Genomic DNA, 27,323 nt, shown 5'->3' on the forward strand with positions numbered 1-27,323 from the left:
GCGAGCGGAAGGGCGATTTAGTGGAGGTAAAAACCTTGGCTCGCCACGGCTCGGTGAACAGCTCCAGCAGATGAGGGCTTACGTAAGCGGGGGCCCGGCTACTAACCGAGGTCGTTTTATTTATCGTTCCGGCGTTGTTATCATGCCTTTGGTTTTACTCGCTGTCGCGGCGTGGAGGCGTGAGCACGGCAGCAGTCCTGATCTGTTGTGACGCGCCGCCGCGAGTGAGGGAGCAGCACCGGCGAGGCCGCACAGACAACAGGATGGCTGCGGATTAAAATGGATGAGTCAGTGGGGTTGGTAGGAGGACAGCCTGCCACTGTGGCCGGGTCAGAGAGACGTCTCTGTCAGAGAGGGTAGAGCGGCGAGGGCCTGAGGAAGCCTGGAGGAATATGACAAACGACAAGATGGAGGTTGTAAAATGAAGACGATTCTCATGTTTACAAAATAAGCAAAACAAAACAGTTCTCAGAAAGTTAAGGGACTTCACAGCTGAAGGGATACAATGAGATGTGTAAAAAAAATAAAATCAACGGCTGTCATTTTCTTAGTTGTTTCTGAACGTACAATTCGAAAAAAAAAGGTTTCTTCTCAAACCACTGAACAATTAACACAAACACATATGAAATACAATCAGTTCTACAAGTTTCCGACCATTCGGAAACACACAAGCTTCCCAGCTTCCCGAGCAGGTCTCATGGCGTGGCACAGACTAGCCTAGTCTCCCAAACAGAGGGAAGATAAACTTGGTGGGCGAGCGGACAGGAGTGAAAGGCAGACCTGGAGAGAGAAAAACCATCAGAGTCAATCCAGAGTTCAACCGTGACTGTCATCAGAACATAATATACATTACAGTATTAACACCTACATATGACTGAATAATAACAGGATACATGAACTGATAATAACGCAATGGCTGATCTACCGAGTATGATAAACGAAGCATGTAAGAAATCTCCTTTCTTCCACTTTCTGAATGTGTGTCGCTCCAGATAAACACAAGATGATCATAATGAACGGTGTGAATCTGTGAGTGGGAAAGAACGCCAATGGACGACCATGGCTTTATACCATGGTCTGGCTGAATACTCGATTCTGATTGGCTGCAGGGGTGTCCATTATCAGGTGATATTGGACACCTCGTCGGGCATTATCCCTTACTTATACAACCTTTGGATGGGTGTTCTCTTTGGATCTGAACTGGAACCACTGTGATCTCAGGGGTGTATCAATATCAAGGCCAATGCTATTAAAGAACACAACTGAGGCAGAGAGATATTGGAACAGGTCTAATTGAATCCATGTCAGTTCATCAGTGCAGGACTATCCAACACTGGGGCCGCAGCACTGAAATCAATACGCCCTGTATGCATCCATGGCACAGGCTAATTTCATTCGGTTTTGCTATAGCGTCATTAACGCAAAGGAAAAAGGCCTGCGCATGTCTATGGAAGTGTGTGAAGTGTGCGTTTGCATTTGTGTGTGGAGTGTTTGCATGTGTGTGGGGTGTTTGCTTGTGTGTGGGGTGTTTGCCTGTGTGTGGGGTGTTTGCCTGTGTGTGGGGTGTTTGCCTGTGTGTGGGGTGTTTGCCTGTGTGTGGGGTGTTTGCCTGTGTGTGGGGTGTTTGCCTGTGTGTGGGGTGTTTGCTTGTGTGGGGTGTTTGCTTGTGTGTGGGGTGTTTCCATGTGTGTGCGTTGGTGTGCGTGATGGCATTACCGTAATAGCAGCTCTGAGACTCCATCAGTTCAGGGGTGTGGAGGCTGAGAGTCCTGATGCTGGAGGGCTGGGGGGCTGGGAGGCTGGAGGGCTGGGGAGCTGGGAGGCTGGAGGGCTGGGGGGCTGGGAGGCTGGAGGGCTGGGGGGGCGCCACAAGGGCCGGGCTCAGCTGCAACAGGGCGAGCAACAACACGTGAGCAAGGAATCCTGGGTAGGAGCATCACTGCTCTTTAAGGAGCTAGCTCCATCAGAACTCCATTCCAGATGAAAGGCAGGGGAATAGAAACAGGAATACCAAGGCGTTAACTTCAAATGTGTGAAAATTAAACACATTTCCGTGGTTGGAACGATTGTATTTGAACATATGAGCCTTTCTACTCCCACACGCTTGTGCATAATGACTTGGCAAGTAAAAAAAAACACCAGGGGTGAAAATTGCTCTCGTTCTCTTCCAATTAACAAATAATTAAGTCTGCCTTGCCGTGGGGTTTCCCGGGAGACTGGGCAGGGGTAAAGGCCTGATGAGTGACAAACAAGCCAACAAGAGGAGATGAGCTCAACTTGACACACACCCCAACAACAAGCTCCAGCTGCTTTCCCAAACATTAGGAACTCTATGGGACCAACAGCAGCTGTTTGGTAGCCAGTGTGCCTACTAGGCATGTGGCCAGAAAACAAGGCCAAAACTGTTATGTTTGGAATGTGGCTGGCTTGTTGATTGGACCGCGTTCATGTAGTAGCTTGGAGGGTGGTGTTTTTCTCTCCATTAACACCTAATAAATGTGTTGGCTCACATTTATATGTATATCAAATTCCCAAACGACACCAGCAACTTGAGATCCAGTGCTTGTACACACCTGACCATACTTGTTTTTTATATATCAAATTATATGGTTTAGGTTGAATTTGTTGCATTTTGCACAGTATTCGCTTTGCAGATGACAAATAAATGTAATCACTTTTTTAATTTAAAAACATCAAATGATACGCAATGATTATCTTATCGCAACACAAAAGACATGCTAAGCTCTGGTCAGCAAGTTTGTAATATGTAAATGACTTGCTACAAAGCAAGTGTAATCCACAGAGATCCCCCTCACTGATTCCATCCACAGCAAGGTCAGGCCTCTCACAAGCCTGCATCACATTACATTAACACAACCGGATCACAGATTTAAGCTGACGTTTAACGGATGTCAGTACCTCGGCTGCGTCTCTATGGTAACTAGGTTCCGTCTTGGGCTGTAAATACATACATTACGTTTGTATTTATTTAGTAGATGCTTTTAGCCAAAGCAATAGTGCATATAGAAAGTAAAGTACAGTTATGTGCAGTATTTCTGTGGTTAGAGTCAAGAGTGTTTACTAGCCACATTGCCAAGTAGCCACATCTCAGCCTACAGGCACGATTAAAAAAAATACTAAAAGATTACTAACTACAGTGCAACAATTACATCTAAAATTGCTTACGTTTACACCAACAATAACATATTTATTCTAGTAGCTAGCTAAATAATGTATGGCGAATACATATAATAATACTAAAGTGCAGTAACACATTTCAATTCCTCAACTGCAGTCTTAAAATTACATCTCGATTCAACTTAGTGTCTAGTACAGGGCGGTACCTCCCCGCTCTCCCCCCCCCATCACCTCTCTGGGATCAGGGTCCGGTGTCCAGGCCTGGTCCCAGACGCTGCAGCACAGGACTGGCTCCTCCCTCCTCAGCACCTCAAACTGGTCCAGCTTGTGATCCTGGAGGTCAAACCCACGAGGCATTACAAAAGAACCAGAACGTTCCGGAGTGTTCCAGCACTCATCTGTTGATGCACCCCAATACTCTCAGAGAAGGGATTTGTACTGTTTACACATTGAGGAAGATTACTGTTGAAGGCAGGGGCTCACTGTGATGACTGTACAGCGGAAGTCTACTCAATACCACTTGTGTCTACTCAGAGAGGTGTGAGAGGTCAGAGGTCATACCTGGACCTGGGAGTTCAGTTCCTTGAAGACCTCCAGTTCTGGAAGGTCGTCAAGGTCAGGATAAGGAGCCTGAAAATCAGTTACGTGCATAAACCTTTCTTTTACGAAGCATACAAATATCAAAGGAATTCATATTATTACTGGTAATGATACCAAAAATGACGAGTTCATCAAGCAGATTCTTTTATCCTTGGAGACAAGGGAGGATTTGAACCTTGGATCTGGTGCTGCTCCAACCACTGAGCTATGCCTATCCTGAATAACCAATACAACTGAATATATTGGATAAATTCAACACCAGCTCCACAGGGTAGCTTTTCTATTTTCAGTGGACCTAATACATTCTCAGGATTGATTCTGAAATGCATGGGCTGAACAGCCCCAAGGCCAGATCCTCCTCTCTCAGAACGTGCCCTGCTCTCAACACGGCTCTGAACTGGCCGCGAGTCATCCTTCCCGTCTCTGTAGAGCAAGTTTAACTGCCTCTCGCCACCACTCCCCCCCCCCCCTCCCCTCCTCCCCCTCTCTTTGTCGTGCGCCTGGACACTAGTAATTCACCCAGGAGAGGGTGGGGCTCAGAGCTCCAGGGATACAGAGAGGGAGCTAGGGGTAGTGGCAGCTAGGCTAGCAGGGTAGGAGAAAGAAAATGATGGGGGGAGGAAATGAAGATGAAGAGGAAAAAGAGGGAGCGTGGGAGAGAGGGTTTTACCTTCAGCGGTGGGGAGGGAGAGGGGCTGGGTTGTAGAGTTGTGGGGCTGTCGAGGCTGGGCTCTGCTGGGCCCGGCTCGTCCTCTATCTCCATCCCTTCATCAAACACGCCCTCCCCGAGGTACAGGGTCACAGGGTTCAACTGGCCACAGTGCTGACACGGACAAAACAAAAGGGCTCAGAGTGAGCAATATAGAACCCAACTCTCACTGGATGCAAAACATGCGTGTGTGTGCGTGTGTGTATAAACGGTATATGTGAAAGTGTGCGTGTATATAAAGCGGATGTGTGTAAGTGTGTATAAACAGTGTGAGCGTGTGGTGGGTAAGTGTGTCTAAACAGTGCGAGCGTGTGTGTGTGTGTGTGTGTGAGAGGCTGACCGCGGCGCTGGCGGCGGAGCTGCAGTGGAGGCCGTGGCCCTGGTCCTGCAGGGCGCTGTGCGCGTACACGTCCTCCTCCGTGTGCGTGTCGCACAGGAACAGCTGCAGGACGTCCCGCTGGTAGCTGTGGAGGGCGGCCACCAGGGTGCGCTCACAGCACAGCTTCTGGAAGGAGCCGGTGGCCTCGGCGCTCCACTCGGCCTGGGCGACCCGAGCGGAGCAGGAAGCGGCAGTAGCATTAGCAGCAGGAAGTTTAGCAACAAACTGCTAATCAGCCTTTGAGGTGGGAAGATTCTTCGATGGACGATGGGTACTTACTCTGATAGGCTTGACTCCAACTAGACACGAGGGGACTGCTTGTGCTGGGAGCTCAGAATAACAAGACCTAGTAAGCACAACAAGATACAAGAAGGGCAACCACGTGTGATTGGCCAGGAGCATGAAATCAACGGCCTGCGGATAACCTGACACTAATGTGCCACGCAACATACATACAGACCCTATCGGTTAAATCATACTAAGGGTTGACGCCTAGGGGAGAAGAGGTTTGGTCTACTAAACATGGATGGGGTTCCTACTTGAGGAACTTGAGGCTGGCCCGGTCCACGCTGGTGAGGTCTCCAAAGTCCACGTAGTAGACCTCGACCTGGGTGTCGCTGAGCACGCGGTGGATGACCACGCGGTAGAACCACATGTCCCTGGGCGCCACGCAGCACGCCTGGCCCCGCCGTACGTAGCGCGGGGGGAGGTGGTAGCGCTCCGACACCTTGGGACAGGTGTAGCAGCTCCTGGAGAGGAGGGAGGGAGGGGTGAGACGTGAAAAGGTGGAGAAGGAAAGGAAGGAAGGGGTTGGTGAGACAGATATCGCGAGATCTTATACTATCTGAGCAAAGAGTACAAAATCACACCGTCAAAATGACCTGACCAGAACATTCCCCCTCGCACCCCTCCTCTCGCCCCCATGAGCTGTGCTTGAGGCGTCACCTCATCTCCATCATCATGTTCTCCAGGGCGCGGGTCTCCTGGTTCTCGTCGAAGCGCAGGTAGAAGTGGCTGGGCGACTCCACCCACTCCACCAGCACGGGCACCAGGGCCCGGGGGCTTCTGCGGGTGGGCGCCCGCAAGCGCTGCCCGCGAAGGGCGTCGGGGGGCACCAGCGCCTCGCCACCCGTGATCACCCGCATGGTGGGGTACGGATCTGCCATCTGGGAGCACACGCACACAAAAGGTCTAGGAATGTAACACAGCACTACCATGGTAAAAATAGAAACATGCATGTGCACACCTCCATAGGTCAAAACATGGTGCAAAAAAAAAGAAAAAAAGGGATTCGACCCGACGCCATCAACTTTCAGTTCTTCCATCTGTTGCCCTGAGAGACAGAGGCTCCGGCCCGCCCACCGAGAGCAGGTGAGCCTCACCTGGTGGTAGGTCTTGTTGGTGATGCCAAGCGCCTCGTCACACCCTGGGGGGTCATCGTCCTCGGCAACAGGGTCACTCTGTGGGCCTTCCCAGGGGGACTCCTTGGAGCTGAGGTAGTACCCTGCTCTGGACGGGTTGAGGCCCTCCCCACTCTCATCTCCACCAGGACCGCTGGGCTCTGACACACACACACACACACACACACAGAAGCTGAATGACACGTTCAACCCATTTAAACCTACTTCGCTCTATGGGCAAATGCATCAAACGCACAGCAGCACGACAGCACAAAACACTCAAGCTCCTTCAATAGACATCTATGACGTGATTTACATTCAATCCCACAAATGATTGAAATCTAAAAATTCACATAGGATGCAAGGCGCCCAGAACTAGAATAGCTGACCTGGCTGGGATTGGCTGACGTGTTTGATGTCCGCGACCATCCAGCGGACACCCTCGCCCTCCTTCACGGGTCTGAGGTGGAGCGTGTCGTTCAGAGCGCCCGCCATCTCCGTCACGCTCAGAAAGCCACTCTGTATCACGGGTAGCTCCTCCCCAAACGCCCTCTGAGGACAGGGGTCAGGGGTCAGGGAGGGTTAAGGTCAAATACAGAGGTCAAGTTCAGCTGAGGAACCCAATGTAGTCTCACAACTGAAACACCATCATTGTACATTAACATACAGTACATTTTACCTTGTATTCTGAAGGGAGATCATGTACAGATATTCCTTCACTGTTCTGACTGACCACCTGCAAAAAAAGTTACAGGTCTATTTTAGGTTTCTAATATTAGAAAAGCCATCATTGCTATGATGATGTACGACTTGAGCTTTCAATTGATGTCAGGGCAGACATACTGGTGCATCTGGAAACAGTCTCCTGCCTCCCATCCTTCATCCAGACTGATGTGAGAAAACAGAAAAATCACAGGCGCACGTTCCCCAAGGCTTCCCATAAGATTGCCTTCACCGGTGCTTGCTTCCAAACATCAATCAGGATGAAGGGGCAGATTGCTGATACACTTCCTTCTGTGTGTGTGCCGTGCTTATGTGTGCAGATGGACTTGGGTCCATGTCTGTGGACTTGGGTCCATGTCTGTATACGTGTGTGTGTGTGTGTGTGTGTGTGCAGACGGACCTGTCGGAGCCTGGTCTTCAGCTCTGAGCTGACTGTGCCTGCATGTCCATTCTCCAGGATGCACTGCTGCATTTCCTGCTCAAGCTGCAGTTGCCAATGAAAAATACAAATCATGGAATCAACTGGCAGACAGGCAGAGCTGGATGGCAGACCTGAGTCATGTAGAATTATTCATTCCTCATAAACTGTACACTAGAATCGATTTATAAACTGTAAATCTGTCTATGTATGCCTGTCAATCTATCTGTCTGTTCTCTCACTCAGTCCAACACTGCATTTTAGTAAAAGCAAAAGGCGACCTTGATGATACATTTCTGGAACAGCTGGTCCTCAGAGGAAGGCTGGGGCTCAGGTGCGGTGGGCTCCATGTGCTGGCCCCTCTCTGTGGCCCCTGGGCTGTGCTGGCCCCTCTCTGTGGCCCCTGGGCTGTGCTGGCCCCTCTCTGTGGCCCCTGGGCAGGGGCTTCTGGAGAGCGGGGCTTTGGAGAGACACGCCACATGGTTCTGAGTGCTCGGCGGCCTGGGGCTTTCCACTGGAGCTGAAAGGAGGGGGCAGATGGAAATGATGACCTCTTGACCTGCAGTCAAATGCTTCGCTACTGAGTATGACTATATATATTTATAGATGACCACAAATGTGAGCATACTTTAATATATGTATATGTATTATAGAATTTGACATTGCGGGCGCTCAGCAACTGCTGAAATTCAATAATCTGACAGTTCATAAAAAGAATAACATCGCTTGAGTTCAGTTTACCCATGGAAGTACAAGCTTGTGTCAACACGTTTTAGAAGCTGGAACGATGTATAAACCTTCCATCTGTGTTTTCAGTCTGCGACTATTCCTTCAGACAGAACATAAACATCTAATGTCGCCCGTGGTCCACACATCCCAAGGAAAAGCACCGACCCACCTTGCGAATTCACCGCTGGACTCACGACCGCCTCAATTGTCAAGGCCGGCTTGGGAGGCTTCAGGGAAGGCGTCCTCGCCGGCTGGGTCCTGACCCGGGACGTGACCGGCGGCTGCCCCTTCAGGCTCAGCACGGAGCCCGACCGGCCCTGCTGGACCGCCACCATGTCCGCCGCCGCCCCCAGCATCTCGGCGACGGAGTAGAAGCCGTAGTTGGTGACACGCAGCGGCTGTCCGAAGCAGCGGGCGAAGGAGACCTCCAGCGCCGACAGGCTGATGGGCCCCTGGGAGAGCAGCACGCGGAGCTGGGTGCGGAGCTGGGCGGGGAGGGCCGGTGGAGCCCATCCCCGCCTGGGCAGCACCATGGGGGTGATGGGACCAGCGCGGTGGAGGTAGCGGGGGGAGAAGAAGGCCATGCCTCCCCTTCGGTTGGAGGTCTTGCCTTTGGCGACGCGTTGCCTGGCCACCAGCTCTTCAATGCCTCGTGTGCTGTCGTCTGAAATAGCTGTTATGGGGAAAGGGGGGAATGAGAGGAAGGGGGGAGAGAAAACAAGAGTAAGACATGACGTCATACATGAAGTGTACAGTTTGGTAAATAATGCAGAGTAACAGTCAACCGGGTGATCTTGCCTTTTAACACCAAGCTGCCATCTGCCAGGTAGTCCAAGGCAACCACATCAGGCATCTCCCTGACCATATCCAGCACGTTGCGGAACCCAAAGGACCTCAGAGGAAGTGGATGGCCAACCATGTTGGCATAATCCCGTTTCAGTTGGTCGGGGGCTAGGCCCATTTTAGCCGACATGAGGAGAGAGCGCACATCCTTCTTCAGCTCAGCGAGCATCTGTTCTTGGGTCATTCTTTCTATCGACTTCAAATCCTGTCAACACGTTTGGAGAGATGATCTGTCTCAGAAGAGATGGGGCATCAATTTTGATGATTTACGGGAGGAGGGAGGGGTCGTTGAAGAGTTAATAAAAAGGGTTAGAATGGATGAACGCATGCATTTACAAAGATATATTGTGATTAAGGAAATAACATGTAACTTGGATGTCTGTACAATAACAAAGCATGCTCTCGATGGATGTGTGATGAAGATGGCTAGTTGGGTCAACAACTGCAGTATAATTGGCCAGCTAGCTACAGATAATTAATTTGTGATTAAGACTTTCTCTCTAAAAAAAACTGACCAACAGGCCGACTGACCATTGAAACGACCAAGAATAATTTGGCCATTTCCAAATGAATCTGTTTGCTGTCTCTGAATTCAGAATAAGCCATATGGCTATAGTACCTGCATGGATAAATACATTTAACATAAAAGGCTGAAACTGGACTGAGTGTAGCTAATTTACAGGCTAGCTAACAAACCCAGAGTTGCATTGCGTTTCATTCTTTTAGATCGGTGGTTAGCTGGGTTAGCTTCCCTTCAAAAATAATGCACGGTTAGAAAGTACTTAGACTATTACTAGTACTTAGAAAATAGTCTGTAATGAACTTACCAAACTAGGTATTCAATTTCCAGTAAGGTTTATATACATTACGTTTAAGTGTGAATGAATCTAAACATTATATCCCCAAAACAGGTGCACGTGCACTTTCAATAACTGGTTCACTTAGTGACGTCATCATCAATGCCTTTGATAGGAAATAATAATAATAATAAAAAGCTTCTTAAAAGTAGGCTGAGGTTAGGGCTTTGGGCAAAATTATCACACATTGATATAATAAATATAAAATGTTGCATTGAAAGGGTGCAAGCGATATATAAGTACTCAGCTCTGCGATAATTAATGTTTGGCCACCTTCAGCAATCCATGTGTATTCATAAAATATTTCGGTGTAATTAAGGCCATAACAAGAGTCAATGATCTTCTGTTCAGCAAAGAAAATGTGGGTCAAAGACTTAATTTACAATTTAATTAAATTGTGTAAGGGAGAATGTGTATCTTTCCTGTATTTAAAACAGAGGAACCCTGACATCAGCGCTTTGGAAGAGATCAATGTCTGAGTCTGCACGTTCATAAAAGAAGCACTGAGCGACTCCCTAAAAGTAACTGCGTCATTGCTTGTGGCAAATCACTTTAACATTACCCAGATTTACACGAAGACATGTAATAAAACATATTAAATAAAAAAAATGTAAAGCAACAGGTATGTTAAGAGGTTAGGATTTTATCTAGTTGACACATTTCCCGAGGGATTTTATCTAGTTGACACATTTGTCCCTCGGGAAATGTGTCAACTAGATAAAATCCTAACCTCTTAACTACATGTTACACTTGGTTGCATCATACAGTGTAAAGTACTTTTAGCTTCTCATTCTCTCTTGTTTGGTTGTGCACGTTTGTGTTTGTTTGGTGCTGAAGATCCTCCCTCCAGCCTTACCTCCGGTGTACACTCCTCCACCCTCCCCTTTCTCTTTCCCAGAAAAGAGCTTCCTCAAAGAGGTCCTAACCAACACTTTGCATAGTTGCACAGCAAAGCAACGACATCTGCTCCCTCACAGCCACTGGAGCTTCCACCAGTTGAATGCTTCTTACCGATGAGATTCCACGTGCGATGGAGAAAAGACCTGTCTCGGCCTCGGCCCCTGCCTCGCCTCATCGCACCTCCAAAGCTGGCAAGGCGACGAGGAGGGAGCTCTCCCCCGCCTCTAGGGGCCACCGTCCCAGAGCCAACAAGACGGTGAGACTGACGGAGTCCCGTGAGAAAAAAGACAGGAAGAAGAAGGTGACTCTGGAGATCGAGGGAGCGAAGGCAGAGGACGAGGAGGACGGGGCAGTGAAGTCCAGCTCCACAGTGAAGTCCAGCTCCACAGTGGTGGATGTGGACGCTGTGAGAGAGGACGACAGGGCCGGGGAGAGTGAGGAATCGTTGGGGCTGCTACTGGAGAGTGGGTGGCAGGAGGAAGGTGAGATTCAGGGATGGAATCGAAGTTAAACTGAGCATCCATGGGGTGAACATAACACGCGTGAGGTCAAATTGGAATGTTTCATACCACGTCTCACCAGGTGTGAAACCGAGGAATCTAGGCTCGTGTGAGTGGCTGCTCATGGTGCTGGCTTTGACCCTGGTTCTCCTCTTCCTACCCCTCTCCATCTGGTTCTGTGTCAAGGTAATGCATTTATTTCCAGTTGAAGTCGCACTAATTTAAATGAATGAAGATTCATTTTCACATTGAGATTAATACAAACTGTATCGAGCATCTCTGTGCATTAATTCCAAGGTGTTAAGGGACGGTGTGTGTGTGTGTGTGTGTCGATTGACAGGTAGTGAGAGAGCATGAGCGAGCTGTGATCTTCAGACTGGGTCACTTACTGCAAGGCCGACCCAGAGGACCTGGTCTGAGTTTATTCTACGAATAATTTATTTCAGTGTTATTTGTCTGATCACATCATAAGATTTAGGTATTTTGCTCAAGACAATTGCTTGGTTATGAGACAATCAACACAGCAGATCAACGAGTATGGACTGTGTTTTACTCTCTCAAGGTCTTCTTTTCTACCTCCCATTCCTGGACGTTTGCCAGAGAGTAGACATTCGACTGAAAGTGCTCAAGGTCCCACCTCACACAGTACGGTAACTCCTTTGACAAGCCAAGACCAAAACACAACACACCATAAAATATTCAGATTAAATTCCCCTGAGCATAGAAAAGGCATGAATATTTGACTGATGTCAAAGTATAGGTTGAGGGCTGTGTACAGTAAATTGTATGTGTGCATTTCACAAGCATGTACAGTACTTTGTGTGGGCCACAGAACATGCACGGTAAATGTTTGCTGTGATAGAAATATGATGGATAGATATGCTTTGCAAACAAAATGGGCTACATGGCTGTGGAAATGTATGAAGCATTGCACTAATCAAATGGATCTAGGTGGTGACTAAGGACCTGGTGAGCACAGAACTGGGAGCGGTGGTTTACTACCGGATAGAGAACGTGGTTCTGTGCTCCACAGCCCTGTCTGGTCTGAGCACTATGCTGCAGGCGGTGGCCCAGGTGGCACTCAGAGATGTGCTGGCCCATCACAACTTCACCCAGGTGCTCCTGGACAGGAAGAGGATAAGCCGAGAGATCCAGGTTTGATATGTGTGGTCTCATCTTTAGTGTACAGTACATAGGGTCAGAGTTAGTACATATAAATCCTCTCCATACTGCCGTACTTTGTTAGAAGAAGTCAAATGTTTGAGCCTATGAAGGGCATGTAAACGTTTTTTTTGCCATTCCTGTCATCCTCATGTTTTTCATCTTTGCAGGTGGCCGTTGATTCTGTGACCTGCCAGTGGGGGATCAAGGTGGAGCGAGCAGAAATGTAAGTGTGGAGTCAGTAACAGAGTTTTACACTACTGAAGTCACACAGGGCTGAGCCCCTGAAGTGGTTTGTATTCCTAAAACCCCTGTAATGGTGAAACATTTGCCCTTGTTGTGTTTGCGTTTTCGTTCTCTTTGAAGAGAGGACATTTGTCTCCCGGTGGAGTTGCAGCATAGTCTGGCGGTGGAGGCAGAAGCCAAGAGGCAGGCCCAGATCAAGGTGTTTCGTCAAGCCTGATTTTGATTCAAACCTTAAAAAAAAAGGACTTTTCATAAAACACTTCATGAAACATGCAGCATCATTAGCTTTAGATGTAATAGTGTTCATGGGATTTACGTTTTGAATTAATGTATTCTGTGGGAAAATATACCATTTAGCCTGAAGCGTATTAGTCTGTGTTGCTTGTCACTATAGTAGGGAACAGCATTAGCTAGCAGCACAAGTCAAGACGAACGATTCTACTTCCTGTCCTGTCCCAGGTGATCGCGGCCGAGGGAGAGAGAGCGGCCTGCGAGGCTCTGAGGGTCTCTCTCGATTCCCTGACGGGTTCCCCTGCCGCTGTGCAGCTGCGCCTGCTGCAGCTCCTCCACACCCTGCGCAGCGACCGCCCCACCATGGTCCTCAACCTCCCGTCGGACCTCCTCACCCTGCCCCCCGACCTCTCCCTCCTGCCCGCCCGGGCCGGAGGAGGAGGGACCAGGGAAGGCCGCGACTCAGACTCTCCCATGATGTAAGGGACTAATGGAATGTTGTGACTGGGGAATGGAATGTTATGACTGGGGAATGGAATGTTATGACTGGGGAATAGAATGTTGTGACTGTTATGAATTTTCAAATGGAGAGGATGGTAGAGTGTGTGGACCTGATTCTAGGCTGGTTTGCCTGTGTTAGCGTGTCCATGTTTGTTTGTCTATTATTGACAGCAATCACAAAGGAAAAACAGTCCATGTGACATTTTAGGTTTTTACATCAAAATAAATCAGTTATTTTCTTTGTATTTTGGGATGTATTATTGTCATGATATGCTGCAACATCACCCGATCATCATCGGATGTTCCACACATCAACATAAGATAATAGTACACGCCACTCCAACTATTGACTCCAACTACACTCCAACTATTTCAATGACATGACAAATGCAACAAAGACCAAACGAAAAACAGAACAAGAGGCACTTAAATAAATAGTCATAAGGTCTGACCTTTTAAGAATTCAACACTTCAAATACTAATTCATCAGAGGTTTTAGTCAAGTCGTGTATCACACTAACACTATGAATGCTGGTCTGGGATCAGCGTTTCCTGGGCCTGGAGGGTTTAGGGCTATGTTCGGGCTTCTGACTGGCTGGTTTGGGAGCAGGAGCGGACTCCATCTTTTGGGAGGTGGCAGCCACAGGTTTCTTACTCACTGAAAGGCAAACACATTCAGGATGATGATGATGATGTGTGCATACTGGGCATAAAACAACGATGCTTGTTAATATGACAAGATCCAGATCTATGGAGACGGTTCTCTTAAGTACTGGTAACAGTTACGAAACAAATAAAGTTCTTTAGAGCATTTGATTGCTTGTACACGGTTAATGCTGTGTGTCAGCGGTGTGTGTCACAGACGCGGCTTACCTTTGGGCTCCAAGCTGGGCCTGCCCTGCAGCTGCCTCTCCATGTCCTGGATCTTCTCCAGAGCAGCCTGGAGGTCCTCCTCTGCCTTCTGAGCTCTCTCCTCAGCCCCCTGGGAACGTGCCTCCATCTCCCTGGTGCACACACACACGCAACGCACGTGCACGTGAATACACACACACAGAAATACATACACACATAAATACATACACATACATACGTACACACACATCCACCAATAGTACACTCTTAAAACAATTGTGTTGTTTTTGTGTGTACTTTTGTGTGTTATTACCAATCAGACACATCGCTCTGGATAAGAGCGTCTGCTAAATGACTAAATGTAAATGTAAATGTGGAGAACTCACAGCAGCTCCGTCTGCAGGAGTCCCACTGTGGCCAGGGCATCAAAAGCCCGCTGAGCGTTCACCGTGTGCGGACTGATGACCATCTCCTCAGTCTGACCAACACAAACAGTTCACACATCAGCGCTTTGGCTAAGCAGCAACATACACGGTAAGGAATTAAGACAACACATTGGAAGGGGTGTGTGGGGATCATCTCCAGACTGACCTGCCCCAGATGGACCCTGTCCTCTCCCAGGGTTTGTTCAATGACGTAGCCATCGTGTCCTATCAGCTTCATGATGCAGCCTCCCTGACTGCCTTCCTGCACAGCCTCCTCTTGGCTCTCTGACTCCCCCTGCGGGTCAAAACATACAACTACAAATACATTCCAGCTCACTGGCGATTTGTTTATCAGACGATGGTTCCAAATCACTATGATTACATCATTTTGTACATGAAGCATTATGGCCATATCATTTTTAAGAAAACAAACTGAATGATCTTGCAGTTATTACCTCAGGGTTGTTAACATCAGCTAGGCGACTGGTCTCTGCCACCTGTAACCTTCCAGAGTCTTCCTCGTCTTCCTCAGGTCTGTGGACCTGGCAGAATAATCAAAACATCACTGGAACACCAGAACACAACCATGTGTGTGTTGGATACCAGTCTAACATGAACTCCCAGTATCACCCCAGGTCTGAGAAACATTTACTTTAGTTTGAGACACTCCCAAAAATTGAATTCCATATCAAGGCCCTGGTAGTAGTTAGAGTGCAGACCGTATCCTTACATTAGATTCCACGCTGGCTGACGGGGTAGGAAGTATATCAGTGACGGACGTGGGGACCAAGTTGGAGGTGACACGCAGGTCCACGGGGCTGCCTTTGACATCCGACAGCAGGATCTTACAGGCGTCCTTCCACTCGTCACACTCCCTCTGAAGAACACACACACCAATGACTAAAATACACATCATGCTCACACATGTACAAACACTCGCACACCTGTTCCATCAATCCAAAAGAAAGAAAATACATGAATAATGAATGGCCTCGAGCATGCATTAAACAGTGCGTGAGGGCACAGACGTGTTCCTGGGTGTACCTGCAGCTTGTTGAGCTCGTACAGCTCGTTGTCGGTGTCGTCGTGAGCCATGGTCCTCTTCTGGATGTCCTCCTCCACGATATCCTGACAGGAGCTGACGCGGAAGGGAGAGAAGGAGGGAAAAGAGAGAGAGAGGCGCTCGGGTTTCAGGAAGAGCGTTCTGTCCCGTCCCCTCGACAACAGACGCGCACTTCCCGCCGGTCCCTCCGCGCGCTGAGCTTTGGCTGACCTGGTGATGTACTTGGAGAAGTAGAGCAGCTCCTGCGCCAGGCTCCTGGCATCCTCCTCCAGTTTCCTCATGGAGGCCTCCTTGAGGGCTTTGGGACCGGGGCCAGTCACCGGCAGGGGCTCCTGTTCGTCACACTGGTCCGGAACCATCTGGAGCAGTAGGTCCACCATCCAGCGAGTCAGAGCTGTGTGGATGGAGCTCACCTGGGGCGGGTCAGGGGGACATGCAGACTTTTTTAAAGGGAGGCCCGTTCTGGAATCGTAAGTAGACTGTGTTTTTTCAAACAGTTGCAGGATGTCTACTATGGTAGGTTTAAATAGTGTTGGACGCCGTTTCAAATGCATTAGCTGTGCTTGATTGAGTGTGTGCTCAATCATCGCTCAATCATCGCTCATATGGTACCAATATGACCATGTGAAAATAATGTGTCATAGTGCCAAACATCAACGCATATGAGATCATGCGTAGAGAAGCAAGGGCCAAAATGTCTTGCCATGTGCATATTAAACAATAAAAAAATTGTAGCTAAAAACAATAACACAATACTACCTTTATAAGTTAAACATAGGCCTATATCAGGTCATTGATGCAACTCATTGAGGGCAATGCCATCAATAAGTAAACATTACCTCCTCACAAAGCCTCTGGTTCTCACAGTCAAAGAAGTTGGACTGGGTGGAGACAAACTCTCGGATGGAGTTGAACACGTCGTCGATCTCTATCCTATTGAATCACAGAAAGGCAAAAGTCTCAAAAGGGAACTTTTTCAAGTCAATGCATGATCAAGAGTATCAAAGTAATCAGGGTCATTTTGAAGCAAGGTTGCTTTCAATGCCTAATAAATAACTGGTTGTCCAATAAGATCCATGTCATGTGTTGTGCTAGGACCTCCCAGTCTGTTGGTAGGCTCTGTTTGTAGCATGTGGAGAACCAAACACAGTATCTGTTAGCGCTGGTCTCACTTGATGTGTGCTTTCTTCTTGATCCCTGCGCTGTCTGGCTGGGTGCTCGCCACTAACCCCAGAGCGTCCTCTCCCACCTTCATCCATCTCTCCAGCTCCTTCTCTAGCTTCAAACAACCACAGTGAGGCAGCACCTCCGCACGTCCAATCAGGACCTTCAGCTTGGTGGCCCACGAGTCCATCACCCCTGCCAGGGCCATCAGTTGCTTGTGGATGCCTGGGAATGCCACATGGAAAGATCCACAAGAGCTACATTAACCTGCAACTTGAGAAAGTGGAGCAAAAAAGCATTTTCTTCATCTTCATTCTGACAAACCAAACTGCAGTTAAGCACCAGCTACAAAACTCCTCGAGCTCTACGGCCTCAGTAGCTAGTAGCTACTCCTCACCGCTCTCCCCGTTAATGCGTGTGTCGAGCTGTTTGTGCAGCTCAGACACGTTGCTGGCCAGCTCCCTCATGGCCTCCTGGCCCCTAGGGGGCTCTCCGTCCGGGGCTGGATGTCTCCTGAAGAGCCCCAGGCCCACCTCCCCCCAGGAGTCCTGCAGCTGGGCCAGCAGGCTGAGGTTCTCCTGGCAGGAGATGAGCTCCTCGCCCCCATAGCGCTCGCACTGCACGCTGAACTCCTGGGGAAGGGAGGGGGTCAGAGTCAGAACCATCGACATGGGTTTCTTGTCATGCATTTCATGGACCCAAATTCTTCTATTAAAGAAGGCCATGTCACTTAGAAAACATGGTACAGCTAAAAGTGAAAAGTACCCTTTAAATACAAATATTTCCAATCACACTGAGTGTTTTTTTTTCCCCCCACAAAGACAAAAAAGCATAACAGGAAGTGTTCTTACGTTGGACCACTTTTTCAAGTTATCATACATCTCTTCTTCGAAGGATTTCTCTAATTTTGGATCCGGAATCCTTGGAGAAGAAAACAGACAAGCCGTGATACAACAACAATAGCTGATCGGAGTGTGACAACATAGCTTGAAATAGCTGATCGGAGTGTGACAACATGGCTTGAAATAGCTGATCGGAGTGTGACAACATGGCTTGAAATAGCCGATCGGAGTGTGACAACATGGCTTGAAATAGCTGATCGGAGTGTGACAACATGGCTTGAAATAGCCGATCGGAGTGTGACAACATGGCTTGAAATAGCTGATCGGAGTGTGACAACATGGCTTGAAATAGCCGATCGGAGTGTGACAACATGGCTTGAAATAGCTGATCGGAGTGTGACAACATGGCTTGAAATAGCTGATCGGAGTGTGACAACATGGCTTGAAATAGCTGATCGGAGTGTGACAACATGGCTTGAAATAGCCGATCGGAGTGTGACAACATGGCTTTAAACATGTCTAAACACGATCCGAATGTGTGTGTAATACACACTTGACGTTGGTGCTCAAGCAGGCGTGACATGTGACGATGTCGGCCTGGACTTCCTGGATCTTCTCACACTGCCTGAACTCGGCCTCGCTCAGACGCTGCACGAAGCCGGTCATCAGCTCCTTCCACTGCTCTGTCAGCTGAATGATGTGGTTCATGTCCTCAGAGTCCTGCAGCAGACCACAACATGGCTCGTTATGTCATATGTTCACTTAGCAGATGCCTTTAGTCAAAGTTATATCCATGCCAGCTATGTAGGTCAATTAGTCCAGATAGCACAACATTCACTTCAATTCAGTACACTTAATTGATCCCGAAGGAAATTCAAGAGTCGAGATAGCTTTGTAGATGGCACAGACCTGTACCTTGCCTTCACTATCGTTAAAGACAGGGAAAGGTAGAGGATTTTAAGGTTATTTCGGTTTACTGAATGGCCACGATATCCAGCGTCAGGGTTCACCTTCGACATGAGGAAGACTGTGAAGTGCTCTGCGGTCTTGGTCCAGGTCTGCTCACTCACGTGGAGCTTGCTGGCCAGGTGCAGATTGTTCACCTTGATCACCTGCAACACAACAAGCGCTAACTAAACCATTCCAAAACGGTGTCCAGGACTTGAGGTACATAGCTTGATGCTATCCTTGTGGACCCCTAATAGGGTAGCTAACAAGATACACATTAGCATAGCATGACATGAATGGTAACAGATCTCATACTGTTGATCACCTTGAGAGCCAGGTTGTAGGTGACCTTGCTCCAGAGGTCTTTCTCGTCGGTCAGCCGGTCCACCTGGTTCTCTAACCGGCGCCTCTGCATCTCATACAGGTTGTGGTACTCCCCCACCATGCTGCAGACACGCACCAAGAGGAAGAGCATGGCAACAAAAAACTATGTTTAGGAAAGTCATATGAAGTATGGGCTGCTTTGTTCTGACTAATGTTTTGCCTTTGTGTGAATTTTGCAGTTTTGGGGTTGAGCGGAGAGATTGTACATATTTTAGACGAATGCCAGGACCAGCAGATAAGTGCCTCAACCCACCTGTAGGATTCAGAGTATCGAACGCTCTCTGTGTGTAGTGTCAAAGGTAACAGCAGCTTTGCAGAACTTACTCTGAGTTCTTCTGAGATTGTTCCAGAGCTTTGGCGAGCTGCTGCTGTGCCCTCGCTCCCTGATTGGTCACATACTCGTCATGCTCCCTCATGCTGCACAGCTCTCTGACATTTCATAGACACACACACAACCATTAACACACACACACAATCAAGTTCATGCATAACACACAAAAATAAAACTGAATGGAAAAAGAGAAGTATCTTGACAGTAATGTAGTGAGCCCTTCCAGCAACCAACAAGGTGGTTATAACTGTACATATAATGTCAATAACTGTCAACAACCAGAAAAACAAACAAAAAAACACACAGCCTTACTTGTTAAGCTGGGTCAGGGAGCCCTTGAAGCAGATGATCTCCTCGGTGAGGCGTCGGTCCAGTGCTCTCTGGGCCAGGGTCTCTGTGTGGAGGCCCTTCAGTTGCCGGGGGATACGGTCCAACAGGGCCACATACCTCTCTCTGGGGCAGGAGAGACACACACTCATGGAACATCCCGGAACGTGATGCGTTCATAGAACCTGTTTGCGTGTTGCTTTGGATTAGAGCTAAACGAATACTACGAATGACTCTATTCTATTTGATCATTCTAAACCTCACTGCCGCCTGCACACAGCACTGACCAGAGAATCCTTTCGTAGACAGATCTCGGAGGAGTGTGAAGGGGGCTTGGTAGCAGTACTGACCTGAGTTTGGCGAGGAGATGTCCTCTCTCTGCACACTCCACACTGACCTGCCGGATCAGCTCGTGGAACACGATGTTGTAGATGTTCTGCTCCACTCGCACCAGCTCCAGCAGGCCTTGTATCTGCGGGGAGGACACAAAGGGTGAGGTACACCACACATTCAAACAGTCTGTCGGTTCAGGATGTTCAAATAAAATGTTGTTTTATGATTTGATGGTGCAGTCCACAGCTTAAATACCGTTTCAGTGTAAACAAGTTTGTGTCTTAAAAAAATAGAAAATATAGTTTGCTTACAATATCTGTTTACAAAGTCAGCTGCTACAGATTAGACCAAAAACAAATGTTAAACAATAAGAACTTCTGTTTAACGTCTGGTACTGAATAAACTCTAAGGTATCTTTATTTAATGCCTTGTAAAACAAGCACTTCCTTGCTCTGTTTGCTACAATCATTTTCCCCATTAAAAAAGGAATTGACAGAACCTGAATCATTTAGTCAATGGTTTTCTAGTTATCGAACCTGTGAGAGTCCAGTCAGTTCACTGTACTCCTGGTTGACCCCTGCTCGGTCCATCATCTCATCCATCACCTTCATCAGTTGGACAGCCTCCAGTCTACCACTGGGCTTCCTGTTCACACACAGAGAGACCAGTCGCACACCTAGGACAGTCACACGCCTATGCTTCCTCTCAGCTAGAACTACAATGACAGATACAGATATCACTCTGGATCGTCTTGATATTTCTCCACAGAGAGGACCATAAGCTGGACATCTGCACACACAGTGTGTGTTGGAATGCAGAAGGCCTGGGAAAGGTTGATGATCTGCAGGATTGATATTACTGAAGTATTTGTGTTAGATGTTACATCTTTACTCACATTGATGGGAAGACTTTAAGCATCTTTTTATCGTCCTCCAGCAGTACTGTGAATTTACTGAGAAGAGAAAGAGAAGTTAAGAGGAGGAGTTAAGAGGAGAAGTGATTTGGGGGCGTGGACTGGGCGTTTGGTAGGGTGGGGGTTTGGTAGGGTGGGGGTTAGATAGGGTGGGGGTTTGGTAGGGTGGGGGTTAGATAGGGTGGGGGTTTGGTAGGGGTTAGATAGGGTGGGGGTTTGGTAGGGTGAGGGTTTGGTAGGGTGTGGGTTAGGTAGGGTGGGGGTTAGATAGGGTGGGGGTTTGGTAGGGTGGGGGTTAGATAGGGTGGGGGTTTGGTAGGGTGGGGGTTTGGTAGGGTGAGGGTTTGGTAGGGTGAGGGTTTGGTAGGGTGGGGGTTTGGTAGGGTGAGGGTTTGGTAGGGTGGGGGTTTGGTAGGGTGGGGGTTTGGTAGGGTGAGGGTTTGGTAGGGTGAGGGTTTGGTAGGGTGGGGGTTTGGTAGGGTGGGGGTTTGGTAGGGTGAGGGTTTGGTAGGGTGAGGGTTTGGTAGGGTGGGGGTTTGGTAGGGTGTGGGTTTGGTAGGGTGAGGGTTTGGTAGGGTGGGGGTTTGGTAGGGTGGGGGTTAGATAGGGTGGGGGTTTGGTAGGGTGAGGGTTAGATAGGGTGGGGGTTTGGTAGGGTGAGGGTTTGGTAGGGTGAGGGTTTGGTAGGGTGTGGGTTTGGTAGGGTGGGGGTTTGGTAGGGTGAGGGTTTGGTAGGGTGAGGGTTTGGTAGGGTGGGGGTTTGGTAGGGTGAGGGTTAGATAGGGTGGGGGTTTGGTAGGGTGAGGGTTTGGTAGGGTGAGGGTTTGGTAGGGTGGGGGTTTGGTAGGGTGAGGATTTGGTAGGGTGAGGGTTTGGTAGGGTGGGGGTTTGGTAGGGTGGGGGTTAGATAGGGTGGGGGTTTGGTAGGGTGAGGGTTAGATAGGGTGGGGGTTTGGTAGGGTGAGGGTTTGGTAGGGTGAGGGTTTGGTAGGGTGAGGGTTTGGTAGGGTGGGGGTTAGATAGGGTGGGGGTTTGGTAGGGTGAGGGTTTGGTAGGGTGAGGGTTTGGTAGGGTGGGGGTTAGATAGGGTGGGGGTTTGGTAGGGTGAGGGTTTGGTAGGGTGGGGGTTAGATAGGGTGGGGGTTTGGTAGGGTGAGGGTTTGGTAGGGTGAGGGTTTGGTAGGGTGGGGGTTAGATAGGGTGGGGGTTTGGTAGGGTGAGGGTTTGGTAGGGTGAGGGTTTGGTAGGGTGGGGGTTAGATAGGGTGGGGGTTTGGTACGGTGTGGGTTAGATAGGGTGGGGGTTTGGTAGGGTGGGGGTTTGGTAGGGTGAGGGTTTGGTAGGGTGGGGGTTAGATAGGGTGGGGGTTTGGTAGGGTGGGGGTTTGGTAGGGTGGGGGTTAGATAGGGTGGGGGTTTGGTAGGGTGGGGGTTTGGTAGGGTGAGGGTTAGATAGGGTGGGGGTTTGGTACGGTGTGGGTTAGATAGGGTGGGGGTTTGGTAGGGTGGGGGGGGTTTGGTAGGGTGAGGGTTTGGTAGGGTGGGGGTTAGATAGGGTGGGGGTTTGGTAGGGTGGGGGTTAGATAGGGTGGGGGTTTGGTAGGGTGGGGGTTTGGTAGGGTGGGGGTTAGATAGGGTGGGGGTTAGATAGGGTGGGGGTTTGGTAGGGTGAGGGTTTGGTAGGGTGGGGGTTTGGTAGGGTGAGGGTTTGGTAGGGTGGGGGTTTGGTACGGTGTGGGTTAGATAGGGTGGGGGTTTGGTAGGGTGGGGGTTTGGTAGGGTGAGGGTTTGGTAGGGTGGGGGTTTGGTAGGGTGAGGGTTTGGTAGGGTGGGGGTTTGGTACGGTGTGGGTTAGATAGGGTGGGGGTTTGGTAGGGTGGGGGTTAGATAGGGTGGGGGTTTGGTAGGGTGGGGGTTTGGTAGGGTGGGGGTTAGATAGGGTGGGGGTTAGATAGGGTTGGGGTTTGGTAGGGTGAGGGTTTGGTAGGGTGGGGGTTAGATAGGGTGGGGGTTTGGTAGGGTGGGGGTTAGATAGGGTGGGGGTTTGGTAGGGTGGGGGTTTGGTAGGGTGGGGGTTTGGTAGGGTTAGGGTTTGGTAGGGTGAGGGTTTGGTAGGGTGGGGGTTAGATAGGGTGGGGGTTTGGTAGGGTGGGGGTTAGATAGGGTGGGGGTTTGGTAGGGTGGGGGTTTGGTAGGGTGGGGGTTTGGTAGGGTTAGGGTTTGGTAGGGTGGGGGTTTGGTAGGGTGGGGGTTTGGTAGGGTTAGGGTTTGGTAGGGTGGGGGTTAGATAGGGTGGGGGTTTGGTAGGGTTAGGGTTTGGTAGGGTGGGGGTTTGGTAGGGTGGGTTTCCTGCTGCATAGCAGACGTGACTTCACTCACTCATCAAAGCATCCCAGGGCCTGAACCCCTTTGTTTTTCACAATGTGAAACTCTTCTGGGATCAGAGTCTCCATGTGCTTCAAGTCCTGCGGAGGGAAGCGATTGTGAAATCAACAACTGGGTCACATAAACACAAACACAAAGACAATGTGGCATCTCCAGTTCATTTATAGTTTTTGGGGAGATTTTGGTTCATCCCATTTTCCTTTCCTCCCGGTTACACTTTGCGCTTGCCACAACACACACCCAGACCCACACACATACACACACACACATATGTACACATCCTGAGGTTCTGCTTGCCTTCTGAATCCCCTGTGTATTGCTGGAATTCCTCTCAGCCATGGGTGGCAGGGGGATCCTCTCCCTCTGGGATGCCATGGCGTCACACAGGAAGGAGATATCTCTGTGATAACACAGAACGTAAATAATAATCCAAAATAATCGAAGAGTACAGCTCTATTTGCATTTCAAACCATAAATCAAGATATCTGTAATCTAACCTGCCGGCTCCAGTCAACGATGTTGGTTGGTCAAGAAAATATTTGTATTTTTTACGGCCAACAGCATGATGCCAAACAGCATCTGTGTGTCGTATTCCATGGATCTAGGGGAGACAGAAAATTACTTAATGACAAGCACAAAACTAAAGAAGAAATAGATTAGTGAAGACTGTGACCGTTGCCAACATAGAAAAGGGTATGATATAAGACATGCCAAAACGTTAATAAATCACACCTTCACCGTTTTCGGGGGGGTCTTGCTTCGCTTTGAGGATCCCAGTCTGTTTGGGGGATAGATGGTTGAAGTGAGACTGTCCATGAGTTCATCTGGGATATAATCATTCTGCAATGGGACAAGCTGCATCTTGGACCGATCTGTCCCTTTCTCTCTCAGCACCGGCAGTTCTGCCACTGAGTACAAACATACCAACGAAGCAAAAGTTAGACCCATACTTTAATATAGAATGTAACATTTTATCATGTATTTACGCAATGTGTCCATACGTAAATTGCTTAGCCTACCTCTATCATCTTCCCCAGTAGTAGGTATGACAGTATGACTTGACTTTATCCGCCCTCCCTCCGGCTTTGGTAGAACAGGCGGTGACGGACTTGCTTTGAATGTAGTCATACTGAATACTAACACAACACCAGCTGGCTAGTAAACTGTGATAGCTAGCTACAGTACTAGTGCTAATGAGCTACCGCGCAATACAGTAGCTAGGCTACTAGTAGCATAACTAAGTAGGCTGAAGTTTACCTTTCGGCTGACAAAAACGCATTATATGCATTTCCAAGCAACTTTGTGCTGGATAGCGTTGATGCAAATGTGAGGCTTCGGAAAAGAACGACAAACCTATTCAATATGTGAACAGTAGGCCTATGTCAAAACATTATCCTCTCAACTTTGCGGATTTCTCCTGTCATCTCAAATTCCTTGGTCACCCCCCCGATGAGTTGTTGCTAGGGACGCTGGACTACGGTCTTGCGCTGCAAAAATGGGCGTGCTTGTTTCTTGGCTTGTTTTATTTATTTATTCGTTTTTTTTTTTACATTGACTGCAGCCTCCTTTGACGTGTAGCCTACATAAAGTTATATTCTCTGACGGCTTACTTGATTCATAGTTTTGTTTATTGTCTTTCTTATCCCCCACCGCCCAGAAAAATAATTATAAGACCGAAACAGATGTTCACGTTAAATTGTATGTGAGCGTCTGTATGGGTGGGTGTGTGTGACCTGAGTTTTGTGAATGTTTTTCTGAACTTTTAGAACTAACAATGAATAAGAAGTAAACAAGGAATAGCAAATTATCCACAAAAGAATTGAGAAAGTCACTATTTTAATTGAGCGATGGGGGTAGCATGGCGGTGACATTCATTGTAGCCTAAGTAAAGTCACAATAAAACACAATTAAAACTAATTAATTCAAATTACATATTCCTTAATACATCTAGTGGTTATTATGGGGTTCTTGTTGTGAACTCTTGTCCATCGACATGATCAAAATTGTGTATTGTTGCGTCACAATGCCTATGCTTCTATACATATAGGTTCTCTGAGAAATCAGATCATTTGCGGTTTGACATCTTGAAACAAGGTAAGGAAAACGTCTACTACACCCTCTGCCTCTTGGGTTAATTGAACAATTAATAACTGTTTGGACATTATTTTTTTTTTGAAAACGTATTACTCTGTGTGACCTAGTATTACAACTAAAATAGATGTAAAATGTACTCGACTTACTTTAGTATTCTTTGTTGCAATGATGTTAGACTTCGTGTGTATGTATTTGTACATGTTGTATTACATGCAGTAGTAGGCTGTGTGTTGTCTTTTTATTGAAGATACCTGTGATTGTATATTTGGTTTGTATGATTTAGTAGAACAAAAGTAATTGTCTCTTTCTTCAACAGTAATTTTTAGTACCTGTCATTTCACCTAGAAGAAACTATAGTTGGAGGTGAGGACAAACCATTTTTTTTATATGAACAATGAACTGGATTAAACTGGAATATACAGATATAAAGAACACAACCCAAATGATGTATTATGATGTATTTATCAGATCTCAGCTTCAGTGCCTGTCATGAATAGAAGACTCCCCAGCCTGAATGGAGCTGGGCCGAAGTCCAAAGGTGGTCCACTGCCTCCTATCAGACTTCCCCAGGAGAGCGTAGGAGTCATCGATGCCCTAGACTCCTCCTCAAGGCCCTCTGCCCTCCCCTCCCTGACTGCTGTTCCCCGGCCTCCCCCATCTTCTGATGCCCGCCCCAAGAAGCGCACCAAGGAAGCCCGTCGAGACAAGAGTGTCCGGCAGCCTCTGGCCCCCCTCCAGACTGGTCTTCCTGCTCCATCTGGATCCGACGGCATCAAGACCAGGAGCCCTATGGTTCTTCCAGGCCTGCTCCCCCAGCTCGGTGCACCGAGCTGCTCGGAGGTGCGCGACCTTAAGAAGAAGAAGAAGAATCTTCAACCTGATTCTCGTCCCAACAGCCCTGGGAATATATTTCCACCTGTCGCACGGCCTAGCAACCCAGTTGCTAAGCCTGTCGTGAAGCCAAGCAGCCCTGTGATGATGTGCCCTTCTCCTGGAGAGCGACCCCGAAACACAGCGCGCCGTCCCTCTCGACAAAAGCCTAGCCATCCGGTTGGCACCTCTAAGCCAGACGTGCGACCTCCGAGCAGCACCACCTTGTGCTCCTCTCAGCCTGGGCGTCAGTCCAGCAGCCCTCTTCTGGTTCTGGACGAGCTGGAGCTGGACCTGCCGAACTCCAGCTTCAACAACGTCATGCTGCTCTCCATGCCGGAGTCTGGCCAGGCTGCGGCGGCGGCACCTGCCAAAGAGGTGAGCCCCAGCCCTAAGCCCGTGGTTCCCACAGGGCCCCTGCTGACCAAGAGGGCTGAGAAGAACACGCCCATGCTGGTCCCTGCCCCTCCGCCGGCACGCCCCTGCCTGCTGCCTGCCCTCGGAGGCCAGGGAAGCGTGAAGCGGAGGAAGGTGAAGAAGGTCCAGAGTTCCAGCCAGGGCCTGTCAGGGGCGGTCTGCGAACGTCGGTTCATGCTGCCTTAGGTGTAGCAGGGACCGTTCCCTCCCCCCCATTCCTATCCCCCCCCCATTCCCCCACACTATCACTATCCTCCCCACTATAACTATCACTATCCTCTCCACTATCACTATCCTCCCCACTATCACTATCCTCCCCACTATCACTAGCACAATCACTACCCCCCCCCCCCCCACACACACACACACACACACCTTGACACAACAAGGAACAAGGGAACAGAATTGTACAGGGGCACAGCGCCAGTGAGCAGGACCAGTTCGCTTCTCTGGGCCCAGACAACCAGACCAAGAGATCTGGAGATCCACCCTGCTGCTGGAGCTGGGTTTAAGTCCAAGGGTGGTCCACTGCATCCTAGCAGACTACCCCGGGAGAGCAAAGGAGTCATTGATGCCCTAGACTCCTCCTCAAGGCCCTCTGCCCTCCCCTCCCTGACTGCTGTTCACCAGGCTCCCCCATC

The 27,323-nt window shown here is 48.9% G+C and overlaps 3 protein-coding genes across 6 annotated transcripts; 1 reads left to right on the forward strand and 2 right to left on the reverse strand.

Moving 5' to 3' along the window:
• Positions 1-410: 410 nt before the first annotated feature.
• Positions 411-9,886, reverse strand: tdrd5 (tudor domain containing 5). Of its 3 annotated transcripts, XM_062450973.1 has the most exons (19): positions 9,767-9,886; positions 8,895-9,169; positions 8,266-8,769; positions 7,747-7,887; positions 7,649-7,716; positions 7,350-7,433; positions 6,906-6,962; positions 6,616-6,778; positions 6,209-6,387; positions 5,772-5,992; positions 5,366-5,575; positions 5,106-5,172; positions 4,788-4,988; positions 4,409-4,561; positions 3,700-3,768; positions 3,370-3,471; positions 2,920-2,958; positions 1,717-1,885; positions 411-780 (listed from the first exon to the last, which is right to left on the reverse strand). In XM_062450973.1, the coding sequence occupies exons 2-19, from the start codon at positions 9,121-9,123 to the stop codon at positions 713-715; spliced, it is 2,724 nt and encodes a 907-aa protein (XP_062306957.1). In that variant the 5' UTR covers positions 9,124-9,169; positions 9,767-9,886; the 3' UTR covers positions 411-712. The 3 variants fall into 3 exon arrangements, with proteins under 3 accessions (XP_062306957.1, XP_062306956.1, XP_062306958.1); XM_062450972.1 differs by having other exon boundaries at positions 7,649-7,887; XM_062450974.1 differs by lacking the exon at positions 2,920-2,958 and having other exon boundaries at positions 7,649-7,887.
• A 688-nt stretch (positions 9,887-10,574) lies between these two features.
• On the forward strand, positions 10,575-13,506 carry nphs2 (NPHS2 stomatin family member, podocin). The gene is made up of 8 exons (XM_062450959.1): positions 10,575-11,178; positions 11,279-11,382; positions 11,537-11,609; positions 11,759-11,841; positions 12,148-12,351; positions 12,528-12,583; positions 12,724-12,802; positions 13,063-13,506. The coding sequence occupies exons 1-8, from the start codon at positions 10,797-10,799 to the stop codon at positions 13,315-13,317; spliced, it is 1,236 nt and encodes a 411-aa protein (XP_062306943.1). The 5' UTR covers positions 10,575-10,796; the 3' UTR covers positions 13,318-13,506.
• On the reverse strand, positions 13,427-24,759 carry axdnd1 (axonemal dynein light chain domain containing 1). Of its 2 annotated transcripts, XM_062450957.1 has the most exons (25): positions 24,321-24,759; positions 24,040-24,209; positions 23,799-23,902; positions 23,599-23,701; positions 23,296-23,381; positions 20,900-20,956; positions 20,541-20,649; positions 20,022-20,143; positions 19,657-19,797; positions 19,338-19,442; positions 18,955-19,075; positions 18,692-18,793; positions 18,235-18,401; positions 17,691-17,760; positions 17,237-17,471; positions 16,848-17,064; positions 16,515-16,608; positions 15,886-16,088; positions 15,657-15,750; positions 15,343-15,489; positions 15,068-15,154; positions 14,779-14,907; positions 14,574-14,665; positions 14,209-14,339; positions 13,427-13,993 (listed from the first exon to the last, which is right to left on the reverse strand). In XM_062450957.1, the coding sequence occupies exons 1-25, from the start codon at positions 24,427-24,429 to the stop codon at positions 13,878-13,880; spliced, it is 3,111 nt and encodes a 1,036-aa protein (XP_062306941.1). In that variant the 5' UTR covers positions 24,430-24,759; the 3' UTR covers positions 13,427-13,877. The 2 variants fall into 2 exon arrangements, with proteins under 2 accessions (XP_062306941.1, XP_062306942.1); XM_062450958.1 differs by lacking the exons at positions 13,427-13,993; positions 14,209-14,339; positions 14,574-14,665 and having other exon boundaries at positions 15,657-15,740.
• Positions 24,760-27,323: the final 2,564 nt, after the last annotated feature.

This window comes from Osmerus eperlanus, chromosome 24 (genome assembly GCF_963692335.1).
Source record: "Osmerus eperlanus chromosome 24, fOsmEpe2.1, whole genome shotgun sequence".
Classification (NCBI taxonomy): Eukaryota; Metazoa; Chordata; class Actinopteri; order Osmeriformes; family Osmeridae; genus Osmerus; species Osmerus eperlanus.